Here is a 27622-nt window from a genome sequence, read left to right on the forward strand (position 1 = left end):
TGTGTGCGTGTGTGTGTGTGCGCGCGCGCGTGTGTGTGTGTGTGTGTGCGTGCGTGCGCTGAGCTAAAGGCTGAAAACAAACTAAAAGTTGTTTTAGAAGTTAGGTTGTGCTCAGGGGTTCAGGTGACCAGTGGCAGAAGAGGAAGTACCACAGTGTGAAAGTCCTGCATTCAGAGTGCTGAAGTACCTCCAGCAGAATGTAGACGTGTTATTTAAGATGATTTTATGTTAAACGGTCCTTTTTCAGGATTTAGTTGTAGCTGCAGGACTCGTTCTTCAGCTGATGATATTTTACGTCCAGTTAATGTGATTATTGATCTCAGTTAATCCATCGTTTGTTCTGTATCCTCTCAGCCTGTTGGATACATGATGTTGGCTACATGTGTCTACACGTGTTTGACCTTAAAGATGGTTGCATGCAGGACTATACCTCACCCTGACACTCCTGCTGTTAACGTCAGACTCGACAAGCTCAGCAGTCTGACTTTTAACCCACTGAAGTCTCTGTGATGTTAGTTTATGAAGCTTTTCAGCCTCATTTCTCCCACAGTTTTGCCGTTAAAAAAAAACTTTAGTACAATTTTCACAACAATCACTTGTAATTTCCTTAGTTTGAGTTTTACATCTGTTTCAGGGAAGTCTGGAGTGAAAAAAGAGGCCATGATGGCTGCAAACAGGAGGAAAACATCCAAGGTGCTCTCAGTGTTGAGGTATAAATCACACAAAGCCTTTAATAGAACACAACTGACGCCAGCGTGTTTCAGCTGGAAGCCTTCGCCAGGATGTGGATATAAGATACAAACAGATGAGTTACAGGCGTGTGGATAGAGACCACAAAGGCACCGTGAACATGTGACACACAGAAATGTCAGATTCGGTTAATATGCTAACATGCAAAATGAGGCCAGAAAGAAAGTACTGCCACACACTGACACTTAGAGCTAAGCTAACAGGTGGGATTTATTACACATAGAAAGTAAAACTCCTGAGTTTGTGAGAAATTTGGCACTGAGCTCTGCCTCTGCTGCAACAGTGGAGGTGACTAAGATTTCATTTGTGATACTCAGAGCATCCACAGGGCATTTAGGTGTTAGAAGACGACTCAGAGAACTGGCACATCCACAGTTTTAAATGAGTTTAAATGTTAACTCATTTAAAACTGTACTAAATGTGATCAGTTTTAAGAACCATCCTCCTGACTGCACTAAATAAACGACTGAAAAGCACAAGTGACTGGTGGAATGATCAGTCATGTTCAGAGATTATGTTTTAGAGAAATTCAAAGGCAAATGTCCATTTGTCCTCCATAGCATCTAACTCTTCAAGAGCAACAGTTTCTGTTTGTTTCAGTGTCTTTTGTTGTCTCCTCCTAATTAATCCTCTGCACGTGAGCAACATGATAACACAGTGGAAGACGACAAGACTGACGCCGATAGCCCAGCTGAAGACTGACGACCAAAACAATTCCCTCTGTCTTAACTGACACTCATGAAACAGCCTGTCCACTGACACCTTAACCTCTCTGAAGACCAACACCAGGTGACCACATTCATCATCATCTCTGATCCAGCCTTTCAGGGCAATTTTAACAGAAGTGTGGTGAACCCCAAAGAAGTGCAGGACAACTCTGTCAGATGAAACCTGGCAGTCAAATGCCAGTGCTGACCCTGATCTTAAGTACAAGACATCTGTGGCGTTGTCCTTTGCGCAGTTGTCAATGGTGACTGAGCCGCGGTGGAAAGCCAACATGTAAATGTCTTTTCCGTCACCCCCGACCAGGTAATCACCACCGGCGGACACCAGGATGTCGTCCCCATCTGAGCCTTTGAGAAGGGAACTTTCGTAACCAGACACCAAAATGTCGGAATAGATGGTGCCGATCACCGTCTCCACATCCTTCAACACGTCCCCCTCAGCATCAGCGTAACGGCCTTGTCCTGTCAGCAGGTTGACATAAACCCCTTTACCCTTCTCATGATCACCCCGGTACAGAACAGTGTCTCTGCCAGGACCTCCATCCACTAGATCTGCCCCTGGTCCAGGAATGAAGACGTCATTGCCGGAGTTTCCCATCATTGTGTCGTTTCCGTCCTCGCCATAAAAAGTGTCGTCCCCCAGGTTACCAATCAGGATGTCAGCTCCATTTCCTCCTATCAATGTGTCATCTCCTTGGCCTCCTTCCAAAGCGTCATCCTTCCATCCACCAATCAGAGCACTGTCTTGATCATTACCTAGTATGTTATTGGACAGGTAGGGGCAGCCTTGCACAGCACGGACCTTTGACAGATTCCTGTGAGAGCTGAGGTCCAGGTGGCAGTCAACCTGCGATTGTTTCAGAGTCACTTTGAAAGCTTCAGTCTCAAAGACAGGGACACTTCCAGTGGAGTTTAGTGATTTCAATTTAAAACTCACTCCGTCAGAGCTCTGAAACTCCAGGTGCTGGTGCTGGTAACTGTTACTGTAGTTGAGCAGAGTGAATTTTAGCTGTTCCCCTTTTGTTGTGATCTTCACATTCATGTCTCCTGTTGGTGATGAGTCCAGTGCGACTTGGCTGCCATCGATGAAATCCATGTCAACCAGCACAGTGTCAACTTTCTGATCGTCTGCAAAGTTATCAATCATCGAGTTGTTTCCATATCCATGTTTGATTAGGTAGGTGTCTTTTCCTTCTCCTCCAAACATCAGCGCTCCCCCAGTATAAGGATCAAGCAAATTGTCGTTGCCGTTCCCAACCATGATGTCGAAGCCCGGGGAGCCGTACATTTCTCTCACTGAATCAGCTTCATTTGTTGTCATCACTTTGCCTTGGAGGTCACAGAGGACCTTCTCTGAATCCTTGCTTCTGTATCTGAAACACCCAGGCTGTGTTTCTACACAAGCTGCCCAGTTCTGGAGGTGTGTTTGGAGTGAACAAAGTGGTTCAGGTTTCTGGTTTCTGTAATCAACAGTTAAGGGTAACATTAGAGACTTAATACAGCTGCTGAGGTTGGACATCAGTCCAGCTGTTATTCCATCACTGGTCTTGATCTGCAGGTGCTGATGAGTCTTTGAATCAAACCAGTTTTGTAAGACAGCGTTTTTTCTGCCATTTACCAGAATGATGATACTTTGTCCTTCACAAGTGCATCTTATATTCTGATATTTTTCTTTCAGGAAGAGAACGTCCAAGACTAAATCTGGTGATTGATTGTTGATGGTTTTCACTCCTTGGCCTGGTGTGATGACGTACCAGTCCTCTCCTCCTCTGCCCTCAATGAAATCGTCTCCTCTTCCTGGGATGAAAACATTGTGTTCTTTGTTCCCTCGGATGACATCGTTAAACTTTGACCCACGGACCTCCGTCACACTCTGAAGGTCCTCGTGCTCCTGAAGGTCCACCACCAGAGGAGATGGGGAACTGCTGTAGTCAATGCTTTGACTTTTTATGCACTTGGCGAACGGGTCACTCTGCAGGCAGTTGGTCTTCTTATCTGAGATTGTGAAAGTGATCAGATCCTTTGTGAGGACAAGCAGGTGCCTGTCCTCTGGTGATCTGAACCAGTTCACTAAAGTCACCTGTATGGCTGTGCTGTCACTGGCAGCATTCAGAACAACACTGTTACCTTCCACACGGACTTTAAAGGTGTGAAGATCTGCTTCTATTATGGCCAGGTCTGTTTTATTGTCTGTGGAGTAATTCTCAATCATCACTGAAGACTGTTTTCTGTTCTTCACCATGTATATGTCTTCTCCTCCACCACCAATCAAACGATCTCCACCTCCTCCTCCATCTATCAGATTCTTTCTTTCATTTCCAATGAGCACATCATCATACTGAGAGCCAAAGATGTTTGTAACTGTACGAAAAAGTGGCTGCGATGCGTTCACTGTTTCTCCACGGCTGTTAGACATCTTGTTTATTCCTGTGGCCACCAGCTGCACAGAAGAAATCACAGTGGAGGAAATCTCAAACAGGACTCCGTCTCCTGACATCATGTTCATGTGACGACACAGGTCCCCTAAAAACCACTTCTGTATGTTCACAGTGTGGGTGCCCTCATACATTAACACAACATCATCTCCAGATTTAGACACAGAGATGAGGCTGTAATTAACACTGAAATGCAGAGTGTCCAGAGCTTTTGCAGGATCGCAGTTGTTAATTTTTGTGTTCCCTCCATTGTCAGGAATGACGTATGTGTCTTTTCCACCAGAACCTTCAACATAACTTCTCTGTGGACCGAGAAAGAACACGTCATCGCCTGGTTCACCGTAAAGCTCGTAATAGTAGGTCAACATAAATTCACTCATATTTTCATTGTCTGCTTTCTGAACGGCAAAGAAACGATTTGGATCCTTGTTTCCCTTGTATATCCCGTATCTGGACTTTGATATGGCTTCATAACCTGAAACTACTTTTACAGAGCCGGCTGGTATGAACATGAGTATTTTCTTCTCCAGAGTCTTGTACTCTAGGTTATGTGACTCTCCCAGGCCAAGAATGATATCATTGCTTCCTTGTGTATCAATTTTCCAACATCTCTGCCCCAAACTCTCATCACTAGAAACAAACTGGTCCATGCAGAAGTCAGACTGACCCTGATCAGCGAGGTAGAAGTGAATACCGCCTCCATTCCAAGAGGAGCTACCAGCACTAAAATCAATGACACTGGTCCCAGTCCCTTTTTTTGTAACTGTGTAATATTTTTGATAGTCTGATATCTGAGCAACAAGTCTTCGTCCCTCTTCGATCTTCTCATCTTGCCCATCATAAAAAAAATTTGCTACATCATCGACAAGATGAAGAAAACCCTTCCCAAGGCCGACAAACACAGCCGCCACTTTATCCAGAATTCCAGCGTTCTTTGGGAGGCTGTTTAGTTCATTCTGGACGCCCATATAAACATCATCAATGACCATCCGAATCGCTGATAGAGCCAGGCTTAAAGGTGCTATAAATGGTGCCAGTTCAGGCTGAGCAATTTCAACAACATCCAAAATAATCATTTCACCATCAAGGACAGCGTCAATGAATCCCTGTGTGTCACCTCTGTCCAGATCTTGTTCAAAATTGTATATGCCAAATCCAATTCCCACTATTGGTATAGCTGCCATAGCACCCTTCATAGCAGGGCTCCTCATGACTGTCGCTGCAGCTCTGGCGATTCTTGTCTCAGAGGACAGAGCTTGTTTTGCAATAACAGATGTTGTCATAGCAGTCACTCCATGAGCTGTTTGCAAAGCTCCCATCACACCATCTTTGATGTCTCCCTGTTGAAAAGCATGAACAGCTCCTCTCATCCCCTGGATGAAGCCTAGTGTCCCAACAGCTGTCCCAGTGTGCTCTGCAAACTTGCTAACTTCATGGGAGGATGTTGAACTGTGCGTCTCCATCTCCACAGCTGCTGTGTCAATGCTCTTCATCATCTTTTCACTATAGTGTTGACTCTCTGGAGATAACGCAACCCTAAACTCAACAGGCTTAGCGTCGCCACCGTCAGGCACAAGCTGACAGGTGAACTGTCCATCTTCTATTCTGGCACTGCCCTCCTGCAGATGTAGCCCTGCCAGGCTTTCACCATACTTCGCCTTCAGCTGAGCGTGGATTTGTTCAGAGAATGATGCAGACGCCCTGGAGAAATAGGATTCGAGTCTGAATGACTTTTCTAATTCTGAGGCAGAGTTCAGGTCTTGTGACGTTACATAGCCATCGTCATAGCCTCCCAGTGATCCAGATGTTGGAGGTTCTTTGTCATCTCCAAATGGTGTTGAGATATGTTGACCAGTTTTTTTCTTGAAATCACTGTAACCATCTAAGAATCCATCAACATTTGATGCATCTTCCAATATCTTGAATTCTTTTGCTATGTCAAACATCTTTTTCGGTACATTTTCCCCACTAATCCTCCTTTTTTGTGTCCACTCTCTGAACATGTTGGATTCGAATTTTAGAACTTTTGTAAGGTCTTTCATTAACTGACCCCTCTGCCTGGGTTTGAAATTTTCCAGTTTGCTGGAACCTTCTGGTGTTGCTGAGCCACTAAATCCACGCCTGCTTGGGTCAATCCAACTAAATCCTCTTGCCATTGGGTGATCTTCAAAAAAAAAATTCAGGCCTTTCTCTTTGATGTTGTTGTCTGTTGATTGGACCAAATCCAGAGCCATGAGGACCAGAGGAAATGTCCGGAAATTTCTTGCAGATTCAGATATAACTGATGCAGTGAAATATGTGGTGAACCAGGCCTCAGTGGACAGAGTTAGGCCTCTGCTGTGCCCGCTAACAAAAACATCTTTCACATATTTAGCATAGTTCACTTTTTGTGCAAATTTCTGTTTTGGGTCACTTTCTCCACGGAAAATGTTTTCTACCATGTCTGGGTATTTTTCTTTGCCTTTCTGTTCAGTAATTGAGTTTTTAATTTCATTTATGTTTTCGTTGTTGTCAAGCTTTTTTCCAACTGGATACACATACAGATTTTCAGGATTAACAGAAAATATCCAGTCATTGACCATCAGGTATGTGAGCTCATTTTCTCCGCTCTTTGCATAGTGACGGATGATGTTTCTAACATCTTTTCCTGATTTAATCTCATAACACTTGGAGAGAACACCCCTTATTTTCTCCTCATCCACTATCCAGCTTTCAGTGACCATGTTCATGTCTCGTATGACGTATTGTTCCTGTAACTGCTGGAGGTTGTTGATTTGGACTTTTGTGGGAAGATCTTCTGGCTCAAAGAATCCCCAGGTCATGGCCTCAAGACTGTCACACGCGGATTTCATTTTCTTTCGTTTATCTTCAGGAAAATTTTGAAAAACGTTCTGGTCAATAAATGTCCTTGGCTCAGTTGGCCAGCTGTCTCTGTAGACCAAAAAACGTTCTTTTGGCTGGTTGTTCGTTAGAACGTTCCTTTCATTGTTAAAAACTGCCTCTCCCTTGCTGCCAGCCTCTTTTCTAATAATTACATCTCCGTTCCTGTCAAGGGTTGCCACCACTTTCTTGCTGTCATCTTTATGTCGCCAGTGCAGCCCATCTGGAGAGATTTCCTGGGTGATTTTCTGTCCTGTGTGACTGACCTGCATCACAGTATCCCTCAGGTGCAGCTCTGTCTTGATGCTGGAGGTATCATGAAGCTCTCTCATCAGGGTTTTGACGAATGCTTCGTCTGATCCCACCTCACATGCCACCACACTTGTTGTTTTGATTGAATCGCTGATTCTGAAGGTCTTTTTAATGATTTTGGCCACATCGTGGGCGCTGTACCCTGCCAGTCTCATCTCTCCTGAGTTGTCTCTCGCCCCATGACCCACCAGCACCAGCCTGCTGCCCTCTGACAGTGGCACAGAGTCTCCATGGATCAGTTTTGGTCTTTGGTTTTCATCAAGAATGTACACGGAGCTAACCTTTGGGTGCTTATCATAAAGATAAGCGGCAGCTTTTGTGACCACAGGGTCATTCTCCATAACGAGGATCTGCTGGTGGTCGTACTGTGTGGTGTGGTCAACTGGTCTTTGTGGAATTTGGTACCTGGAAACTGAGCCAGGTTGATCCATGACCTGGTAAATCTGGTGGTTCTCCTGGTTAGTTTCTAAGACTGCTTTGACTCCGCGGTCATTAAAAACCCGAGTGAAGTTATGTTGGAAGTCTGTGGTTGTCTTTCCATCAAGGGAGAAAACTGGTGCAGCTTCCAGTGATGGTTTCAGCATCATCTCTGCAAGTGATGAGCCAGAGAGACCAGACACCGTTCGTCCATCTTCTGAAACACTTCCAAATATCTTCACGACAGTGAAGCCGTCTGCTTCTGGCAAACATGACTCATTGTACAGGCATTCTGTACTGACTATTACTGAGTAATGAGGATCCGTGCTGTATTCCTGTTGGACTCTATCATTCGTTGACTTTTCTCTGTCAGTCATGACCAGAAGTTTTTGGCTGTAGCTGTGTGAGATCTCTGATGCACCGAGAAGCCGATCCTGTATCTTCTGTTCATCAAAAACTGCCAAGAAGTCGTCGAAGTCCTGGAAAAACAAACAAACAAACAAAGAAAATGTATTGTTTAACTGCAGTTGTACGAGTTGTATTTTTGGTGTGTGTGTGTGCAGGACGTCACGTTTCACTCTGATCCAACACATCAACTCTTTTAACAGCTTTTTTTGATCAGTTAAACTGAGTGACTCGGGTTCCACTGTGGTCGACTTCAGTTCTAAACTCAGTTCACTTCCCATTTCCTTTTAACATCCACCAACCTGTTCCATGTGAGTGACGCAGGCTGGGAAATTCTCACACTTCTGAAAATTATCCAGCAAACTCATCGGGTTTTGGGCAGTGTCGGCCCTGAAAGAAGAAGAACGTGTCTAATGTCACAGAGGGAAAACAATAATTACACAAATGACTCATCGATTAATCAGCCAATGAAATCTGAGCTCTGAAAATGTTAAAAACTCCTTTGAATTAACTGCTTTTTACAGTGACTCATTAGAAACATCTAACAAGTGAAGAACAAAGCACATTTCTCTTTACCTGCTGCTGATTCTCTTCATTTTGATCCCATACATAGATGTGACCCTTAGACAAAAGACAGACACTAAAATAAGCAGATGTGGAACCAAGTGCCAGTTCCTGAGCTGTTGGTTAACTGGGGGTTAGTGTTAATCAATAAGCTGGTGAACAGGAAGGTGAGTGTGTGATGGAGTGTGGAATCAGTGTTTCCAGTACATAGTTATTCAAATCAAATCAAATGGCAAATGTTTATTTTCTGTGTTTATGTGACTAAATATCAGCCAAGATATTTTTCATCAGATTTGATTTAAATTCTTAATAACTCAGCTTAAAAACTCTTTGATCAGACTTCATGCTGAAAAGTTTTAAGTTCCAGTCTCTTCACTAAATTTAATGCAATTTCAAAAATGTCAACAATGAACTCACAGTTTACTCAGAGCATATAAAATCCTATTACTTTTATTATTACTGTAAAAAGTGAATTGAATTTTTTATCTGTTAAAATGATACACGATGATGATGATGATGATGATGAAGAAGCAGCATCAAGAGCTTTGACAGAGATAAACCAGTGACAAACAGTGGAAGCAGAACCAGAGTCACAGAACTTGATGAGACGATGAGACGATGAGGACAAAGTGAATGATTACAGATAACAATGATCGGTGATTTTCACTGGAGCCACAAACTCCATAAACATTTAAGCTACACAGTGAAGTATCTTACAGGTGTTCCTGTGCCTCCACACCTGCAGACATTTCCCCAAACATTTCCCATGATACCTTTGGTCTGACAGGTCCTCGGGGTTTTGATGGAGCATGTGTTCAGGCAGTCGTCTGAGGCGGTGCAGTGCAGCTATGTCAGGGCTGAGCTGCTCCCACTCTTCATCTCTCACCTCTGTAAAGTGGAAACTCATTTCACTCTGAATGATCCACAGGATCAGTTGTAGCTGTTTCTTATGACTGACGACGACGACTCGAACAAACAGAGGCACCAGCTGCTCAAACACACGTACTGTTACTGCAGTGTTTAACATAAAGGAAAAGACAAATTCGTGTAGTGTACGAGTTGATTTGTGATCTGAGTTATGAAGTTTTTCTGTTTTCAAATCATTTAGAATCACTTCTGGTGAATAGCCTGCAGGGGGAGCTCCTGGTCTGTGCCTCAGCCATTTACACTGATTTCAGAGCAAGACAGTTGGAGTTCACAGGAAGTGTAGAGCTGTCATGTTACCATGGTAACCACACGCATCGTCAGATCATCCAGGACTGAATCTTTACAACTTTAAAGACAGAGAATCGAGTCTGAAGCTGAGGTTTGTTGGAAGGTAAAATATTTCTTACCGAATGGTTCAGTGAGGCTGAGGAGGCTGAGGAGGATCAGGAGCCTCAGCGTCCTGCTCTGCATCTGACCTGCCATCACACTGCAAAACATCACACACACACACACACACACAGAAACATGACGGATCACAGGAGCAGATGTTAAGTTTATTCTCCATCATCTTCTGTCCCATCAGGACGTCTGATGGTCCAGGACTCATCCTGCAGCGGGACAACGAGCCCAAACACACAGAGACGTAAAGAACCATCTTCAGAGACCAGAGACCTGATATCAGCATCATGGAGTCAGTCTGGGATCACACGAAGAGACAGAGACACTGAGACAAACTAAATCCACAGAGGAACTGAGGACAGTTCTCCAAGACGCTGGAACAACCTACCTGACAGGTACCAAAGAGAACTGGTGCTGGTTTAAAGGGGGGGTGACAGCAAATCCTGATCTGATTCGTTTTTCTTTTCTCTTTGAAATTCACTCAGAAATAAAAACTATTCTTGGCTTTATCTCTGAAAACATCCTCACTTTACTTTCACTGCCTGAACCTTCTGCACTGTGCAGTATAGACAGATGTTGTTTATCGATAAGGCAGAAGGTGGAGGAGGAGATGCACCACAGCTCTGAGCTGAAAAGTCATGACGCTGACAGAGGAAACGTTTCAGTAAAGAGCAGTGCACAGAGCGTCTGTGCAGGTGAACGTCACCTGGTCTGTGTTCTCAGCTCCTCCTCTGATGGGTGCTACAGCACCACAGGTAAACACCTCAGGACAGGATGTTCTGGTATTTTACACAATCAGAGTTTGAGGCTCAGTCACCAGCTTTCGTCCTGACACAGCATGAGCCTTAAAACATCAACGCAGGATTTATCAGATGCAGTGTTTTCATTTCCCTCAAAGGCTCAGAAGTGTTAAAAATGGTTGTCATGTCCGTAAGTACAACAACAATAAAAACAAAGATATGAGGAATGGAATGTGAGCAGAGCGTTTCCCCGTCAGAGAACAGGAAGAACAGGAAGAGCAGGAAGAACAGGAATCCACGACTGGATCTGATGAGTTTATGAGATTAAAGCAGTGAGACTTTAGAGCCGTGCTTTAAACAACACAGTACTGTAAAAAACTCATTGATGGATCAGCAGGAAAAGAACAGTCCAGTGATTCATTGGTTCATGTTCTGGTTTTAAAGCCTCCAGATACAGTGAATAACATGCACAAGCTTCTTGGTGTGTTTGCTGTTGTTTGACTCACCCAGGTTCGATCCAGGTCCTGATCAGTTCAGGGAACCTTTGACCAGTGAAGCAGCAGAGCGGTCTGATGATATTCAGGCTTTTGTTCTCATCTGTGATTATGAAAGATGCTATTCTGGTCTTTCTTTCTCTCTCTTCCTTTTTTCTTCATCTACTACGAAGAAAACGTTGTAAAACTGAAACTGAAAGTTTCAGTTGACACTTGTGTGGAAGAAAAAGTCAGAGCAGCTCTAGTTTTTATTAGATATTTATCTCTAACAGTGTGTAAGTATAAATGAGTAGCTGTGCTCTGTGACTGCAGTCTGACTCCCTCAGTTGGTGAAGCTGTAGCACAGATATTACATCTCAGAATGAAAACACCATTTTCCATTTGTTACCAACAACACAGCTGCTGTAGAGTGTGAGAATCCCGTTAACCAAAGAAACACTCAGGCAGTTTTACACTGATTTGTCAGTCATGTGATCTGGGTCAGCTGGTTAACCCCAGACATCACTTCACACTTCATCAGAGTTGATAAAAACATTGTTCACATTTCCAAACACATGTAATGTAACGTTCACCATGTCGATGGACCTGGTTCTGATCTGACAGTGCTCCTCTCACATCTTTCAAACTCTGTTCCAGAACAACACGATGTGAAACTGCTGAGGGAAAGAACAGTTTGAATATATTTAAGGTTTACATGCTTTTATTTTTTATTAATTTCTTGCTGAATCTTAATGATAATTTCTTCTGCATTTATTCATGAGTGGAAACTTAAGAAAATGACTAATGGCCCCGACGATGTTAGTTTATGTTAGTTTGTGTCAAAGACACGTGACACCATCTCATCGTCATGGCAGTTCATGTAAATGTGATGAGGTATTCTGGGTACGCCTGGACGTCACTGAAGACGACGAACATGGTCGGCTTGGCCTTGTTATCAGTAACACTGTCAAACAGATCCGCAGCATTCCCAGAGCTTCTGGAGGGAGGGGTGATAAGGCCACTTCTTCCCTGGGTGCAGTCTCCAACCAGGACCCTGGCCAGGTACATGCGCTTGTGTCCGCTGGCGTCGGCCTGGGCGTAGCCCCGTGCGGAGTAGGCAGGGTCCACAGCAAAGTAAGAGCCATTACCATACATCGCACCTGCAGCACAAACAAACACATAAGCAGATTAAACCAAGGAGGTCGAGAAGCCATCGACTGAACTCAACGCCATGGTTACCAGACCTGGGTGAGTCCTCAGCCTGAATGAGGTGCAGGGTTTATCTGTTGCTCTGTGGTAACTAACTGTTCTTGTCTTTTTCTTGTCCACTGGTCGAGTCTATGACCAGTGGACCACCCTAGTCAGAAGGCTACGTCCTCGAGGGACCACAGATGTCACTGAGCCAATCCGTCTCAACTGCTGAGACACTTCTCAGGGTGAGTGGAAACTTTGACCTGCTGGTGGAGACTCACTGAACTAGTCAGTCCAATCCAAGCACCACATCAGTGCTCTGCCTGAACCGAGGCATCAAACCTTAACCACAGAGGCATCAGATCAGAAAACGCAGATCAGAACTCAGATCAGCTGTAATTAGTCATGAGCAGTTCGTTTGTCCCAGCTCTGATTTCAGTTCTGGCGTCTGTGCGAGGCTTTGGTTACCGTGAGTCCCGGCGTAGCTGCGGTTGAAGCCCTTGTTGTTGATGAGTTCGATGGCGCTGGCAGCAGTGCCGTGAAAGAGCAGCTTTTCGTTGTTGTTGTGTTTGTTCTTCTTCTCCAGCTGTTTCTTCATGAGCTGGTAACTTTGCCACAGCGTTGCATTTTGGACCCGTTCAATCTGCCAACACAGTAACAACACAACACGTTTGTTTTGTTTGATTGTTTGTTTCATTTGCAGCGTATTATTTTTATAGTATCACCACATTTTGAGGGGATTGAGAATCTGGTTCATTAAGACACTTTAACAATTTCAAAATAGGCTGTGGTCTTTTTTTTTATCACCAACCCAGAATCTGATCTCATGATTATCAGTGAGTCTGAGGATAGAAACTGATGCTCTGACAGAGAGAGTACAGATACAGGAAAGAGTCAGAGGGAATGAAAACAGAGGGAACATACACTGATGATGTTTGCAGTGAGACCGGTCTTTGTGAGCTCCTTCTCCACCTCGCTGTATTCCTTCTGTCCCGGCGCCAGAGGAAACGTCTTCATGAGGTCGCCCTTCATGTCGTCCCAGTGCACAGGCAGAGCAGCGTCGTCTGCAGAAACCACAGCAGGAGAGTGTGTTGGAAGGTAAGACACAGACTAACAGCTGTTTTCATTCATCTCTGTGTCCAGACTGCGACTGTCAGTTTGACATCTGAATTATTATTTGAGCATCAGATTCTGCTCAGTTCATCCTTCGGCTTTGAGGCCGTTTCCTCGAGAGTTCCTGAGACATCGTGTTCACAGGAATGGGACGGATGGACAGAGGGACGGATGGACAGACAACCTGAAACCTGCCTCTGGCCACAGCGTTCACTGACACAGAGCAGTAATGAGCTGATTTCAGCTGCAGACTCTTTTCTCTCCACTGAACTGCTCTTCACCACAGTCCACCTCAGGAGACGCAGCTGACCTCTCCTCAGTTTGCACGTCCACTTTTGACTTTTTATCACAGAAGCAGATGTGAAAGATGAACACTGTTGTTCTGAGTCTGACTCAGCGTCACACCCATCAAAGACTCGGGGTGAGAGAAGTGACCAGCGCTGTTTCTAAGAACACGAGCAGAACTTCTGCTTCCAGAAGGAGGAACAACTGAAATGGCTGTTCTGTAACTCAGTTTCTCTGTTCTCTTTTCTGTAACTTTATTTATAAAAGTGAAACGGGGAACAGGAGGTCAGAGATTTCTAAGAAAGTCTTTCAGAGAAGTTTTACTTGTGCAAACTGCAGTTTACAGTCTTCCCTCTACCTGGGGGATAATTGCCTCCACTTGTTTATGGACTGGGATTCAGGTTGTTCTGTCATTAGACCATGTTTTTACTTTAACAGGTCACATGAGGACCATGTCTCACAAATCACTCACCTTTCAGGTCTTTTCGAAGCAGCTCCACCTCTTTACGTCCCTTTGCAGAAACTGCTTTTCTGAGCGTGACCTTAGCGGTGTACGTTTCTTCGCTGATCTTGATCTTCACGCTTTGTTTTTTCTCCAGAGCCTCCTCCAGGCTGAGGTTGGTGTACATGTCGAAGGTCACCATTTTCCCACTGTGGTCCTGAAACTGCCATTCTACCACCCCGCTCAGCTGCAAGGCCTTGCTCTTCCTGTTCTCCATCCTCTCCACCCTCCGGATGATGTCCCTGATGGTCAGAAAAGGAAAAAGACAAACCTTAACACTGAGTCCTCCATACTGACGCCTTTCTGTGCTCGCTGTTTGCTGACCTGACTGCTGACTCAGCGAGGACGACGTCCCTGGTCAGGCCCTCCAGATGGATTCTGGGCTCCTGGTCCTCCAGCCCCTTGTCCAGACGGATGCTCACCGTCAGTTTCCTCTGCAGGGCCCTCAGCTCGTCCATGTCGGCCTGCGACAGCTGACTAATGAACGGGTCGGTGATGGAACTCTCCGCCTGCTCGGCCACAATCAGCTCCTGTATCTTTTTCTTAGCCAGGCTCACGGCCTGCAGTGGAGGGGAGACGGTTGTGGAGTTACAAACAGTATCTATAATAATGTATGAAACTGTCTTTTGTTCAGTCCATTCAGAAACAGAAACGTTAAAATCCCAGTCTGTAGTTTCACACAGTCACTGCACTGACTGTTCAGCAAGAAGTCGTCCCTGCACACAACTCTCCGAAAACCACAAACTGTTTCGTGTTGCATTTGTGTGCACTAAACAAACGTTCATGGCTGAACCAGGTTTACTGTTCCCCCCACTTCCTGTCTTTCTTATTTTTTACAAATATTTTATTGGTATAAAATTGACCCTGTCAAACTCTTCTGCTGTCCCATGGGCATTTTTAAAGGGATGGAGAGATCCTGTCAAATCGAAGAGATAAAACATGAAGTGAACGTCGACCTTTTCGTTGTCAGCACACAGCTGAAACACCGTCGGCTCAAACTCCTCCCCCTCCAGATCCACGCCATCGGTGCCGGACCGCTCGTCCCCAGATCCCGTGAAAAATGAAGTAACAGTGTCTGAAACAGCAGGAAACAGCTCAGTGTGTTGGTCACAGAAGCACATCACACATATGTGTATGGCAGAGATGACACGTGACTTATTCTCATTCTTATTCTCAGAGTGCAGTGTTTCTGGAGCTGTTCCCACACACACACACACACACACACTGCTGTCACAAACACTCACCACAGCACCACATGTGGATCAATCTGCCGTTTACTACCCCAAAAATCTTTAAAGCACCTTTGATCTTGGTGAGGAAGCTCTTCTCCTCCACCTCCTCTCCCTCTCTCCTCTTCATGCTCTTGTGGAACTCCGTCATCATGACCGCCTGGAAGATCAGGATCTTCACGCTGCGAACGAAGGCCGGGTGCTTCTTCCTCACAAACTCCACCACCGCTTCGACCATCGCGTCTGCCACCGCCGAGGGATGGGCCCCTCCCTGACCTAACAGACAGACAGGGACCGATGATGATGATGATGAGGATGGACAAGAGGATCATGGTGCACAATACAGTGTAACAGTGTACAGTCTTGCACCACACACCTAAAGCACACGGACTGATCAGATTATTGATTATCGTGCAACAATTAGCCGATGCAGCAGGTTTTTGATGCTGAGGAATTTCACAGACACCAGCTTCTTCATGTCCTGGTGTCATGGACTCATCAGCACCATCAGCTGGCCTGAAATGGTGCAGCAGGCAGAAGTGGATTGTGGGATGCATGGACTAATGTAAACAAGAGCTAAGTGTAGTGTGTCAGAAAGGTCATGTTAATCTGATGCAGTGTTTCACAGCGGTTTGATAATCAGCTGAGTGTGTGTGTGTGGTTTTATATCTGTGTTCAGTCAGAGGGCTCCAGCTCCTCTGAGGCTGATGAAGTTTGATGTTTGATGTAAGCAGAACAACACGGCTGCACAGGAAGCAGTGAAATGACAGAGAGGACAACACGAACCGATAAACAGAGGAAACACGTGAGAGGAGAAAAGAAACCGGAGACGCTGAGTCTCATTTCAGTGGCATCTGTCAGATTCACAGTGACGTGTGGGCGGTTTTCGTTTGGACACACCTGTTCCCAGAGCTGGGAAGGAGACGGAGCTGAGCCTGTTTTCCTCACAGACCCTCAGCACTGAGTAAACCATCTCCTTGATGTTTGCAGGATCTTTCTGGCCGACGATGTGGATGATGTGTTTGCAGGGCAGGAGTCCGGCTGATGTTACGATCATGTGACGAGGCTGGTAACCTGGAGAATTCACTGCAGAGAGGAACCAAACCACACACGTGGGTGAGACACTGTTTTTGGAGATGAAATTTTACAGCAGGGACACAACACGACTGAATAAAATCCTTCCTGAGAGAAAAGCTTTCAGCGACAGGGTTTGAAACCTGTTATCAGACTGGCTCCGTGGCAGCTGTGAAAATCTGTTACTCCCTCAGGAACTACAGTAAATGTGCCTTTGAGCAAGGCACTGTGGAACAGCTCCTCAGCTCCCAGCTGTGCCCGGGCTGGACTGTGAAGCAGGTTCATACCAATGTTTGAGCACTCCGCCTCGACTCCTGATCCGGCTCCGTCTAAGATGGCCCTGGACACTCCTGAGATTCGATAGAGAGAGAGCAGCAGGTTCAGGAAGCGCTGATACTGACACCAGTGAAAGTTTTCTTTTTCTTCTCCGAGTTAATGAAGATTAACAAGAGGAAAAAACCCTGGTCTGACCACAGGACGGTCACCTGATTTCAGGGTGAAGTCTTTATTGGACGAGTTGACGATGACATCAGTGGCCTCCTTGGTGATGTCTCCTGACGACACCTCGAGGGTGAGATGACCCATCTGCATCTGATACACACCGAGGGAGGGGGACAACACAGGGCCGAAGGAGGCTGACACACACACACACACACACACACACACACAAACTCTGCTCTCACACTGCTCTGATAGTTTTGTTTCAGTGAAGGTATAAATGAGAAGGTGTGGGACGCTTCTTACCTGAGGCCTGTTGTGATTGGCTGGCTGGTTGCTGCCCTGGTGACTCCTTTAAGTCCTGCACCTCATGTTGGACGTTTCTCTGACCAGTCTGACCTTTGAACTCCCTGATGAAACACTGATAAACAGCATGTTGGCGTGTTATGTTAACACAGGTGATTCTAACACAGGTGCTTTGGCTGTGAAAGTCCAGTTTAAACACTCAGACTCATGATGGACCAGTAAGGATCAGAAGTCAAGTCAGGTGACAGGTGACCGGTGTCCTCAGGTGACATCACCTTAGGACACTGGTCACCGGTCACAGTGGAAGCAGCAGGACCAGTATTCGTATGGACAGTTTGTGATGTGTGTTATTCTTTACAAACTGTGCTTTGATTTTTTAATCTGTTCTGGTATAAAAAGAATATCTGTCATTCTCAGAACCTGCTCGGTGCTGAAACTCACATCCACGGTGTGGTTGTCACTGGGGTGGACGACGATGGCCACCTCTCTCAGGTGGCGAGGACTCGTCTTGCGACTGTACGAGTGGATCTCCCTCAGCAGGACCCTGCACACCACGTCTCTGGGGAAGCTCAGGTTTCCTGTGCCGATGGCCGGGAAGGACAGCGACACCATCTTATGCTTCTCAGCCTCCTCCAGACAATATCTGATGATGGTTATTAACACCTGAGACAAAGTAGAGGACACAGAGACAGCAAGTGAGACCAGACTGCAAAGACAGTGGGGTAAACCAGCTGCTGTTCAGGACAACAAATTCAGTAAGAATCATTAGGTCCAATAAATCAACCTTTGACTGGAAAGGTGCATCACATGGTGGAGAGCAGAGGTGGAGACGAACAGAATACATTTACTGAATCACTTTACCTGAATATGTTCCTGAATATTTTCCTTTAAACTTTTACTCCTTCACATTTTAGTTCCATGTTAATTTGATTATGATTTTAACAATCAAACACAGGATGAGCCTGTAAAACATGATGTACTGTTTAGGTTTAACTGCCAACAGGTTATAAAATAATTTGAAGCAGCTACTTACACAGTAATGCATCAGTAATTATAATAAAATCACAGTGTTTATGAGACAGAGTTTTTAACCTGCAGCACATTTTACTTGTGATCTGAAAACTTTCTCCACCTGTGGAGTTTGGGTTCCTGTTGTTGTCACTAGGTGTCAGTGAAGAGTCAGTTTTCTACCAAACAATTCAGTGTAAAGTGGGAGGGAGTCACTGACTCCTCAGCCAATCAACCGTCAGAACAAAAGACAAACAGCTGTGTTAGAAAGGAAGCCCGTGGACATAAACACTGAAGGAAGGAGTCAACCACGACTCCCATGATGCATTTCACTAACAAACATCCAATCACAGACATTCTCTAATGTCATTCTCCAGGTGTCTGTTCTCTACAAACTGTTTCTAACTCTTGCCCATGGACTCTCCTCTGCTGAAGAATGATGTTTGGCCACTTTAAAACTGAAAAATGAGCCACACAGCCACACAGCTGAGTCAGTCTCTGCTACGAGGCGGGAGTTTTATTTTTCCGTGGAATATTCCTTTAAGTTGGCTCTGCTGTTCTCTCAGCTGCTCTGGACTGGAGTGTCACCCAGTCGTGTTTTTTAATCCTTGGATGAAACCTCTCACCTCCTCTGCCTGTCCTCCTCCGTTGTCCCAAAAAGGGCAAACAGCATGAAAGACTTTCCGACAGGTGAGTTTGAAGCCGTCGGTGATGACGACGCTGCCGTGCTGCAGCGTGGCCGCCCCGGCCTCAGACCGGACCGCTAACTGCAGGCCGGACCCGGCCGCCTCCAGGATCGCTTTGGAGACGGCTCCCTGGTTCAGATTCATGTTCTCTGAGATGGTGTTGACGATGACATCGGTCTGTGGACAAAATCACAGCAGCTGAAAGGACCAGTTATCTGATCCACGGAAAATTCATCCGGGACAAATGATTATTATTTTAAATAAGATTGATTAAAGGTCTGAGCAGGAAGAAACAGAGCACACAGGTCGGCTTCGTACCTGAGCCTGACCACACTAACAACACGGTTTGCTCATGTGTTACCTCGAATGGAAAACAATGCAAATCAGACACAGAGAAGCCAGGATCCAGCCATGAGTGGAGACTCTGATGCCTTCAGACAAACAGCAGCTGATTTCAGTGTCTCACACATGGACGCACATGTTCGACAATGAAATGCTCAACAGAAATAAAGGAGGAGGAAAACTTCACCAACAGAAACTGAAACTCAGTCCTGTCAGAATGTGATTTCTCTCTTCATGTCCTCAGTGGATAAACTGGACTGAGGGACACAGTGACGGTGCAGAGACAGACTACCTTTTGTTGGAAATTTGTGTAATTAATTAAACTCTGAAAAAAAAAATAGCCCTGAATGTGGACCTGAAGCTGACCCCCGACCATCGAGACTGGAAACATAAATCTGCATCCATCAAGCTTTAAAGGATTATTCCAGTTTTTCTTTTTGGTATTTGGTTTTATTTAGGTCAGTACTCACAGTCTGGTCCTGAATGTTTCCCCTGCAGAGAACAATCTTCACACCCTCAGCTGTGGCCTGCTCCATCCTCCCCGGCCTACAGCCAATCAGAGAACAGAACCAATGCTGTCAGCAGAGAGTAAAAGGTCAGGTGGGTGGAGGGAAAACGTCTGGGCCCGATGAAAGCTGCAGATTTCCTTTTCATTCTTTACATTAAAACAAATGAGCTGAAAATAAACATGTAAATGCAACGTTTGTGTAAACAGCAATCAGTGTGACCCTGTAACATCAAATCCTGATCAGACCCGGAACATGAAGAGAGATGTGCAAACACTTTCTGGCTCTGATAATGTGGCCTTAAATACTATATATAAAGAAAACAGAAAAGAAAGATAAAAAAGAAGACAAAGAACCTTACCCTCCGTGTCCTCCAGGCCTGGTGTGTCCCCTGGGGCTCTGACCTCCCCTGTGAGCCTGTAGGCCTCCACGGTATCCAGCTCCTCTTCCTCCTCGTCCTCGTCCTCCTCCTCGTCCTCCTCCTCGTTCACCAAACCAACGGCCCCTGGGAGACTGACTCTGACCTCGACCTCGACCTTGCTGATTTCCACTGGGAAGTGAACAGTAAAATAGAAATCCACCTTCTGAAGAGTCAGATTCACGTGCTGTATTTTGTTTATGTAAATGTGTAGAAGCAGAAACATAAAAAACACATTTTGGCTTTAGCAGCTTTTAGCTCCGGAGCTAAATGTACCTGAATGCAGCTTCTTTTATGTCAACTCAACCCAAAGTTCACAGAAACACCTTAGATCTGTTTTTTTAATCCATACAGTTGTTTGGCAACTGCTCAGAGACTCTGAGAAATATTCTGGCACATAACTCCCTCATAAAAGCTGGTTTTGTTACTCAGAACCAAGCTAGCTGTTTCTTCTGTTTCCAGTGTTTATGCTAAGCTAAGCTAGCTGTATATTTTCCATACCAACTATTCATTAAAATAGCTGCAGTATGTTCTGATCTACAGTAAAAGCTGAGTGTAGTAACAGAAATGTTTCTTCAGTTTACCCTGAAGGCCCAGTGCCTTTCCCGCCTGCGTGCTGTGGTATCGTCAGAGTAGGTCCAAGGTCAGCGAATTCTTGGTTGACAGCTTCGGCCAGGACTCTGACGGTGTTACTGTTGTTATCCACCAGGTGAATCCCAGTCAGCGATCCCGGACCTTGTGGACTGTCGCAGTACTCCCTCACTGCCTGAGCTATGGTCTCAGCGCAGAGGTCGACAGGGAAACCAAACACGCCTGAGCTGATCGCTGGCAGGGCGACGGTGGAGCAGTTCACCATTGCTGCCTGTTTCAAACTTTCTTTAACAGCAAGCTTCAGACGTGACACCGACGTCCTCTTGTCAGAGTCAGAGAACCGTGGACCAACTGCATGTATGACGTACCTGCAAGGCAGGTTACCTGCATCTGTGGTGATGGCGTCACCTGGGCGTAGATGTCCATTTTTGGAGATGTAGTCGTTGCTGATTTTCTGCAGCTGTGGTCCTGCAGCCTTGAGCAGTGCCAAAGCCACGCCACCAATGTGCTGCAATTCCTCATTAGCTGCATTAACCACCGCGTCAACGCTGAGGCTACAGATGTCCGCCTTGCTAACTGAAACCACAACTCTACTGCTGGTCTGCACTTTGCAGTAACAAAGGCCACTTTCTTCCTCGTAGTTCTCTTCCTCCTCTTCTTCCTCTTGATACTCTGGACGAAGCATCACCACACAGCTGAACTCTGTCATCATTGTAGACAGGAACAAGCTTCCTTGAGACTGGAAATACTTCTTAGCTCCAGGCTTGTCTACGATGAAGTTGTCAGTGAAGAGAGCGTTAGTCAGTTCCAGAAGGCAGGATCTGGCTTTCTGAACGTGGAGACGAGCCCCGGCGACGATGATTCTTGGCCTCTCTGAATCCAAATGGATTCTCACGTCATAAGCTTTGACAATACTGGAGCAATCATGGGATTTTTTCTTATCAATAAACTGAACAACAGCACAGGACTTGACACGAACGGTTTCTTGAACTCGAGAGTAGTTCACAATGAATTCCCTCAGGCTGTGACTGACCTCTTTCACTGGATTCACAAAACCAACCACCGTTATTTTGTCTCTTGTCTCTGGGTGGATCTGAATGGCCACTGTTTTCTTCTTTGAGGAGTTGTAGGCGTCCAGGAGTTGTTGATTCAGGTCCACCCAGTTGTGAAGTTTCAGAACGTCCTGGTCTTCCACATCCAGAGTGTGAATGGACAAAACCATCTTCATCCTGCTCTCTGCGTCAGTCAGGATGCTGTCAGAACTCCCCAACAGTAAAACCCCTTTATGGTCAATGCTGTAGATGGCACTGATCCCCTGGGATGTGAACAGGTCCTGTGACATGTCCATGGGATCCACTGTCTTCAGAAAGTCTAGAAGGCACTGGGGGAGATACAGCTGTTTTTTACTCATATGCACGTTCCTCTCCAGGATCCATGCTTTAGTCTTGAAAACCTCTGCAGGGAGTCCTGAAATGGTTAAAGTCTGGGTGGCTTCACTGTAGGAGACCTTCATCTCAGGGGAAATGTTGAATGCTACTTTCTGTAGTCCATCCTGCTTCAGGATGTAGAACATTGCAGGGGACAAAGTAATACCCTCAGAGACGCCATTCATCTGCCGTTCGATCTGAATCATGGCTTTAAGAACAATGTTTTCCACAGGAGCCCTGATTTGTTTAATATGGTCAGTTCGTCCAGCCACGGTCAAAGTCCCCCTGGATGCATCCAGCATCAGGACAGCAGCTTCCCCAACAACTGAACGGACGTCTTTCTCTGCAGCTTCCCATGCAGGTGCACTTGCTGGACATTCAAAGGCTGAATATTGAGACATCTGCTTATTGAAGGCCTCTTGGGCAGTACTCATCCAGTTATCAACATGTTTGGCAGTCAGACCTTTCTGCCTCAGAAAGCTGGGGAGAGGGCTGAGCTTCGCCTCAGGACTGTCCAAGTCCACACTGCAGAAGTACGGACGCATCTGATCATTGATGCCTTCTAACTGTTTCTTCATCAGGAGGAATTTCCGGACAGCGACGTGAACGGTCTCTGTGAAAGGCTCCGGCATCTTCCATGTTGGTCGGTCTTTGCCATACAAGGCGGTGCCCAGCAGCTCGTGGTATGGATACACCTTGACAGGGATGGAGCCTATCATGTAGTCTTCTTTTGTGGAAATGCTTTTCACAACTGCAACAATAAACCGAATAAAGGAAGAAAGCTCAGGTGAGGGGTTGTTATAGCAACTTGTAGCCTATGTCTATGAAGATTCAGTCATACAGGTCACAGGATACAATACATGCACAGAAGTATGTAGACACCCTTGTTCTAACACTGACTTCCTGGTTTGGTCTGGAATGCTAAGCTAATGTGAAGGTAAATCTTAATACTGCAGCTGCAGATCCCTGCAGCAGGTTCAACATCTGGTGGAAAGAGTTGGGGCTGTACACATTAATGCCCCTGATGATGCAATCAAATGGCAACTGTCACAAATGGGTATATCATTAGTGTCTAAATACTTTTGACCAAATAGTGTATTCCTTGTAGTTTGGTTGAAGTTTACCCGTCCTACTCTTAGCCGTAGACTTAATGTAGAACCTTTATGGATTTTAAATCCACTCTCAGAAATAACAACAGGTCAAACATCAGTAATCAAACTAAATGACAAACCTTTGGGGTCACTGAAAGTGACAATGGCAGCCTGTTCATCTGGGATCATGGCGACGTCGTCCGGCTGAGTCCAGGTCTTCTCAAAATACAGCTCCAACAGGTCTGGAATGAGAAGCAGAGAATGTTCAACCACAAAGACGGAAAACGTTCTGACAAATGAAAGAACTTATTAAGAAACTTAATTTTTTCTAAAACCAAGAGCTGCACCGACAAATGTGATGACAAGCAGCACACAATGTGATCTTCTTATCCAGTCCTTTGTTGCTTCATGCCATTTTCACTGCAAACCAACAACATGGTGACTCAACTTGAAGGTGAGGACAGAGTCAGATTTTCAAACTGCAGGATGCACATTTCATTCACAAAAAGCATCATCTAGATTTCTCTGTCAACAACCGTCATCAGGACTAGTTTCCAGTGGACGACGTCACAGTAACAGTAAGTTTGCTGCTGATTATTCAGACTAAACGATGCAATGGTTTTTCAGTGGTGTTATGAGTGGGGCTGAAGGATTCCTGATGGTTTAGAAATCTCCCAGAAAAACAGCAACAAGCAAAGATCTGAAAACCTGTTAATGTGAAAAACAGAGTGAAGAACAGAATAAGAAACACCAACAAACGTGCAGCAAGTCTCCAAAAAACATGAAGAAAAAAATCAAACCCAAGTCTGTAAATCTGTGTCTGATATGAGTGTTGGAAGGACAGAGCCTCCTGTGCACTCAGACGAGCTTGTGGTGAAACAGAGTTTGAACAGTGTGAGTACCTTTGACCACGGTCGGGGGGAGGTTCTCCACTCGGATGCTCTTTGCTGCCTGCAGTGGTCGAGCGGTCAGTCCGTGTTTCTGCATCTTCCTGCTGGTCTGGCTCACAGCGAGGAACCTTTCTGCATCTGGAAAATACGCCAGGTTACAGGTTTCAGTTTGTGGTCTTTCCCAGTTCAAGATCAAAAGACTTTGGGTGGAACCTGACTTTAAACTGGAGACTGGATTTATGATTCAGGTCTTACACGTAGCTCATTTTGTCTCAGACTCTGTCTCTGCGACGGTGACGTGTCATTTCCTACCTGCAGGCTTGTTGAAGGTGACCACGGCCCTGTTCGATTCCCAGATGATCTCCAGACTGAAGCTTCCATCGTCCAAACCCGAGATGTTTTCCACCAGCATCGACAGCAGATCTCTGCACATGTTGTCTGACACGTTCTCCAGCAGCACAGCAACACAGGGAACAGACTCTGAGTCTGAGAGGAGACGATTAAAAACCTGCTTTAACTTCGCCACCGTTATTTTCATATGAGGAAAGTCTAAATCGGAAAATTGGACAATAACAATAATGATCCTATTTATCGATCGACAGATAGGATCATTGTTTTCTATTGATCTCGCTCAGATAGATCTGTAGTCAGTAACTGGAATTAATGAACTGGCAGTGGCTGTCTTTAATCTAACTTTATTTTTATGGCACTTTTCATGCAAAGATTAATCCTAAAAGCATAAAAGTCTGATAACAATACGATAAAATGTGAAATTCAATCTTCCTCTGCTTTATTTCTTTCCAGAACATTTTTGGACGCTGAGCTCGGAGCTCAGGTGGATCACATGATGTTCAGTTTGTCTTTACCGTGGCTGTTTGCTGCTGCAGCTCCATCTGCAGCTTCAGCTTCAGCTTCACCTTCAGCTTCAGCTTCTGACCTCTGAGCCTTTGACTCTGTGGATGAATCTAAGAATCAAGAGAATCAGGTTTGTCCCGTTCAGGTTATTTACCTGTGCACACGAGCACAATGACACGAAACAGTGCAGAGTGCGACTGTCTGAGGGTAAAAACAGCATCAGTGAGCTGACAACATGTCTCATGTCAAACCAAACACAGGTTTAATAAGAAAAATCTGACTCCACCACACTGACACAGTGGCCACAGAAGCTTAAACAGAAAAACAGAAAGTGATTGTAAGTACGTTTTACCTGAGATGCCGTCAGTGTTGGTTGTTTGGCTCTGAGGAGACAACAAAAATAAGTGATTAATAATCACACAGAGGAAAATCACATTACAAACACACAGACTGTGAAGTGATGAAGGAATCAGATATCAATGTTTAAAATAATGTAAGAATTTCCCATTAAAAGAAAAAGTACAGAACAGTACAGAAGTTTTCTGTCCTTCAGGATTTTGGAGAAACATTTAGATTCAGTAAAGAGATGAAACAAGGTGCGGTGTGACGTTAGGAGACATAAAACCAGAGTACTGCTCCTTCAACACGTCTCCTAAACCTGAATAAAACATTATGGTCGTCATTAAACCGTCGCTGATGTGTCTTCAGCAGAGAGACACATCGCTCCGAGTGTTTGTGACAGAGGAGCCGCACCCTGTCACACACTGCAGCGTCCAAAGCACACAACCAGCAGAAGAAGAACACAGAGTTCAGGTCAAACCTGCTGTCGTCACACATTCAGGAGTTTGATCACACCCTGATCACAGAGGAGCAGGTGACTCGCTTTAAACCAGTCAAATAAAAAAACACTAAACTAGAAAGTCACGGAGCTCAGAAAGGTTCAGGAGTGCTTGAGTTCATGTGCTTATGTTCCACCACTGTCCCTTAAAAAAACTGCAGCTACCCCCATATCTCAGACTAACATACTACAAACATACTACAAGAGGGAAATAAAGTTTAATAAATAAATAAAGAAATCTGGGATCAGAAAAAGTAGAAGCACTCTCCTCTGCTCTCAGTAGCACCAGGGAACTCTGCAGCCTTAAAGCTCATCTGTGTATGATGCTTTAAGGCTGTTCAATCAATCACTCACTCAATCAATCAATATATGTGATATATATATGTGATGGAGACATTTATTTTAAGAGCAGAGGACAGTGGCAGAAACCCCTGAGATCATTTCCAGTGATTAGAACTGAAACTTGACTCACTGCTGCAGAAACCAGCCTCAGCCTGAGACTCTGACTCTCCACGGTGATCTCATGGTTCGGCCTCGCGAGGACTCGCTCTCTCACTGCGAACAGATGAAACAACAGAGTCACTGTTTCATTTCCCAGCAGGCCACAGTTCTACAGAGGGTTTTATCATGTCAGAAGGTTTTTTAGTCTGATAAAAGCCTCTGAGGGAACAAAACGCAGCCCACACTCTGTTGACCACTGACACTCACAATGCTTCAGGTAAAACTTCAGGTAAATATCAGATACTGTTCACTGGTTATTCTGGTAAAAACATGAACGTGTCAGGATCAGTAACCACACGTCTGCATGATGTTTACTGATTCTCTGTGTGAACGTTGGTTTGTTGCTTTGAGCTGCAGACGTGAGCTCTTTCATTCAAACTAAATCCCACGTTCTTACTGTAACAGACTCATTAACAGCTAAACAGCATTTTGCTGCATTAGAGAGAATTTTACTCATTTTAAATGGTCGTTGGATGATTTGACATAACTTCATGTTGTTCACTTTTTAAAATTAAAAAAAAAAAAAAAGAAACATTGGTCTGATGATGAACTGAGGAGTTTAACGTAGCTCAGAATTATTCTCAGGTCCAGGGAGTAAATGTACTTAGTTACTTTCCAGCTCTGAGTGAATTAACTCAGAGTCTGAACGGTCAGTTCATCCAGAGAGGCGCAGTGCATGCTGGGAACTCTAATTGTTTAATTAATTGCCTATGATGTGATTTGACAGTGTGAGATGTTAAAACTCAGAGTCGATAGTCGATCAGTTCGGATCGACAGCACAGATCGATAACCTGACTGTGTCCTCTTTAAATTAAAGGCTCGTGTCCTGAGTCTGAGGACAGAATGTGAAAATGAATCCTTCCGTCTTTAGTTACAGTTTCGTTGTGTCGCAGTGAAAGTTTCAGGCCTGTTTGTTCGTCAGATCAGGAAGACTCACAGGAAACTGGTCAAACTTTCTGTCCTTCTGTCTCTGTCTTCTCACTCTCTGGACCTTAATGGTCCACTCAGACAGTGAAGCCGGGGTGACTCACCCTCCTCTGATCTGAAGAACACGGCGGCTCTCGGGGCTCCGTCCTCCACCTCCACCCGGCACTCTCCTCCGCTGGACTTCTTCTTGCTCTGGAAGTAAAGCTGCAGTTTGTTCTTCACGGTCTTGGTCTGGGTCGGACCCCAGTCCCCCTCCACGGTGACGGGCGGCGGATACTCGGTCTGATCCATCCTACAGTCCGGGGCAAATACGCACACAGCGGCGCAACACAACCTCAGACTCCCGCTGCTGCTTTCACTTTCGGTTCGTCAGCAAA

The 27622-nt window shown here is 45.3% G+C and overlaps 2 protein-coding genes across 5 annotated transcripts; both read right to left on the reverse strand.

Annotated features, from left to right (window-relative positions):
- Window positions 1-639: 639 nt before the first annotated feature.
- LOC121184166 lies at window positions 640-11208 on the reverse strand. Its single transcript, XM_041041635.1, has 6 exons — window positions 11061-11208; window positions 9823-9902; window positions 9262-9376; window positions 8501-8545; window positions 8227-8314; window positions 640-7998 (listed from the first exon to the last, which is right to left on the reverse strand). Exons 2-6 carry the CDS (start codon window positions 9896-9898, stop codon window positions 1270-1272), a joined length of 7053 nt encoding a protein of 2350 aa, XP_040897569.1. The 5' UTR covers window positions 9899-9902; window positions 11061-11208; the 3' UTR covers window positions 640-1269.
- Window positions 11209-11283: 75 nt separating this feature from the next.
- On the reverse strand, window positions 11284-27622 carry LOC121184167 (protein mono-ADP-ribosyltransferase PARP14-like). 4 transcript variants are annotated; one of them, XM_041041636.1, is made up of 23 exons: window positions 27350-27622; window positions 26290-26372; window positions 25332-25362; window positions 24991-25089; window positions 24437-24610; window positions 24137-24262; window positions 23375-23476; window positions 20710-22894; window positions 20069-20257; window positions 19672-19747; window positions 18800-19036; window positions 17607-17828; window positions 17166-17280; window positions 16907-17056; window positions 16709-16771; window positions 16248-16433; window positions 15420-15623; window positions 15075-15193; window positions 14443-14678; window positions 14089-14360; window positions 13143-13282; window positions 12687-12861; window positions 11284-12187 (listed from the first exon to the last, which is right to left on the reverse strand). In XM_041041636.1, the coding sequence occupies exons 1-23, from the start codon at window positions 27534-27536 to the stop codon at window positions 11904-11906; spliced, it is 5655 nt and encodes a 1884-aa protein (XP_040897570.1). In that variant the 5' UTR covers window positions 27537-27622; the 3' UTR covers window positions 11284-11903. The 4 variants fall into 4 exon arrangements, with proteins under 4 accessions (XP_040897570.1, XP_040897571.1, XP_040897572.1 ...); XM_041041637.1 differs by lacking the exon at window positions 24991-25089; XM_041041638.1 differs by lacking the exons at window positions 24137-24262; window positions 24437-24610; window positions 24991-25089; ... (1 more) ...; window positions 26290-26372; window positions 27350-27622 and adding an exon at window positions 23582-23649.

Source organism: Toxotes jaculatrix, chromosome 7 (genome assembly GCF_017976425.1).
Source record: "Toxotes jaculatrix isolate fToxJac2 chromosome 7, fToxJac2.pri, whole genome shotgun sequence".
Classification (NCBI taxonomy): domain Eukaryota; kingdom Metazoa; phylum Chordata; class Actinopteri; family Toxotidae; genus Toxotes; species Toxotes jaculatrix.

Excerpts from the sequence above, each read along its gene's own strand:
- LOC121184167 (XM_041041636.1), bottom strand. The coding sequence starts at position 27,536 with ATGGATCAGACCGAGTATCCGCCGCCCGTCACCGTGGAGGGGGACTGG. Across the intron at positions 26,373-27,349 it reads GTTCTTCAGATCAGAGGAGG|TGAGAGAGCGAGTCCTCGCG; the intron begins GTGAGTCACCCC and ends ATCTGTTCGCAG. Across the intron at positions 16,772-16,906 it reads AGACTTCACCCTGAAATCAG|GAGTGTCCAGGGCCATCTTA; the intron begins GTGACCGTCCTG and ends ATCGAATCTCAG.
- LOC121184166 (XM_041041635.1), bottom strand. The coding sequence starts at position 9,898 with ATGGCAGGTCAGATGCAGAGCAGGACGCTGAGGCTCCTGATCCTCCTC. Across the intron at positions 8,546-9,261 it reads GAGGACCTGTCAGACCAAAG|GGTCACATCTATGTATGGGA; the intron begins GTATCATGGGAA and ends CTTTTGTCTAAG. Across the intron at positions 8,315-8,500 it reads ATGAAGAGAATCAGCAGCAG|GGCCGACACTGCCCAAAACC; the intron begins GTAAAGAGAAAT and ends TTCTTCTTTCAG.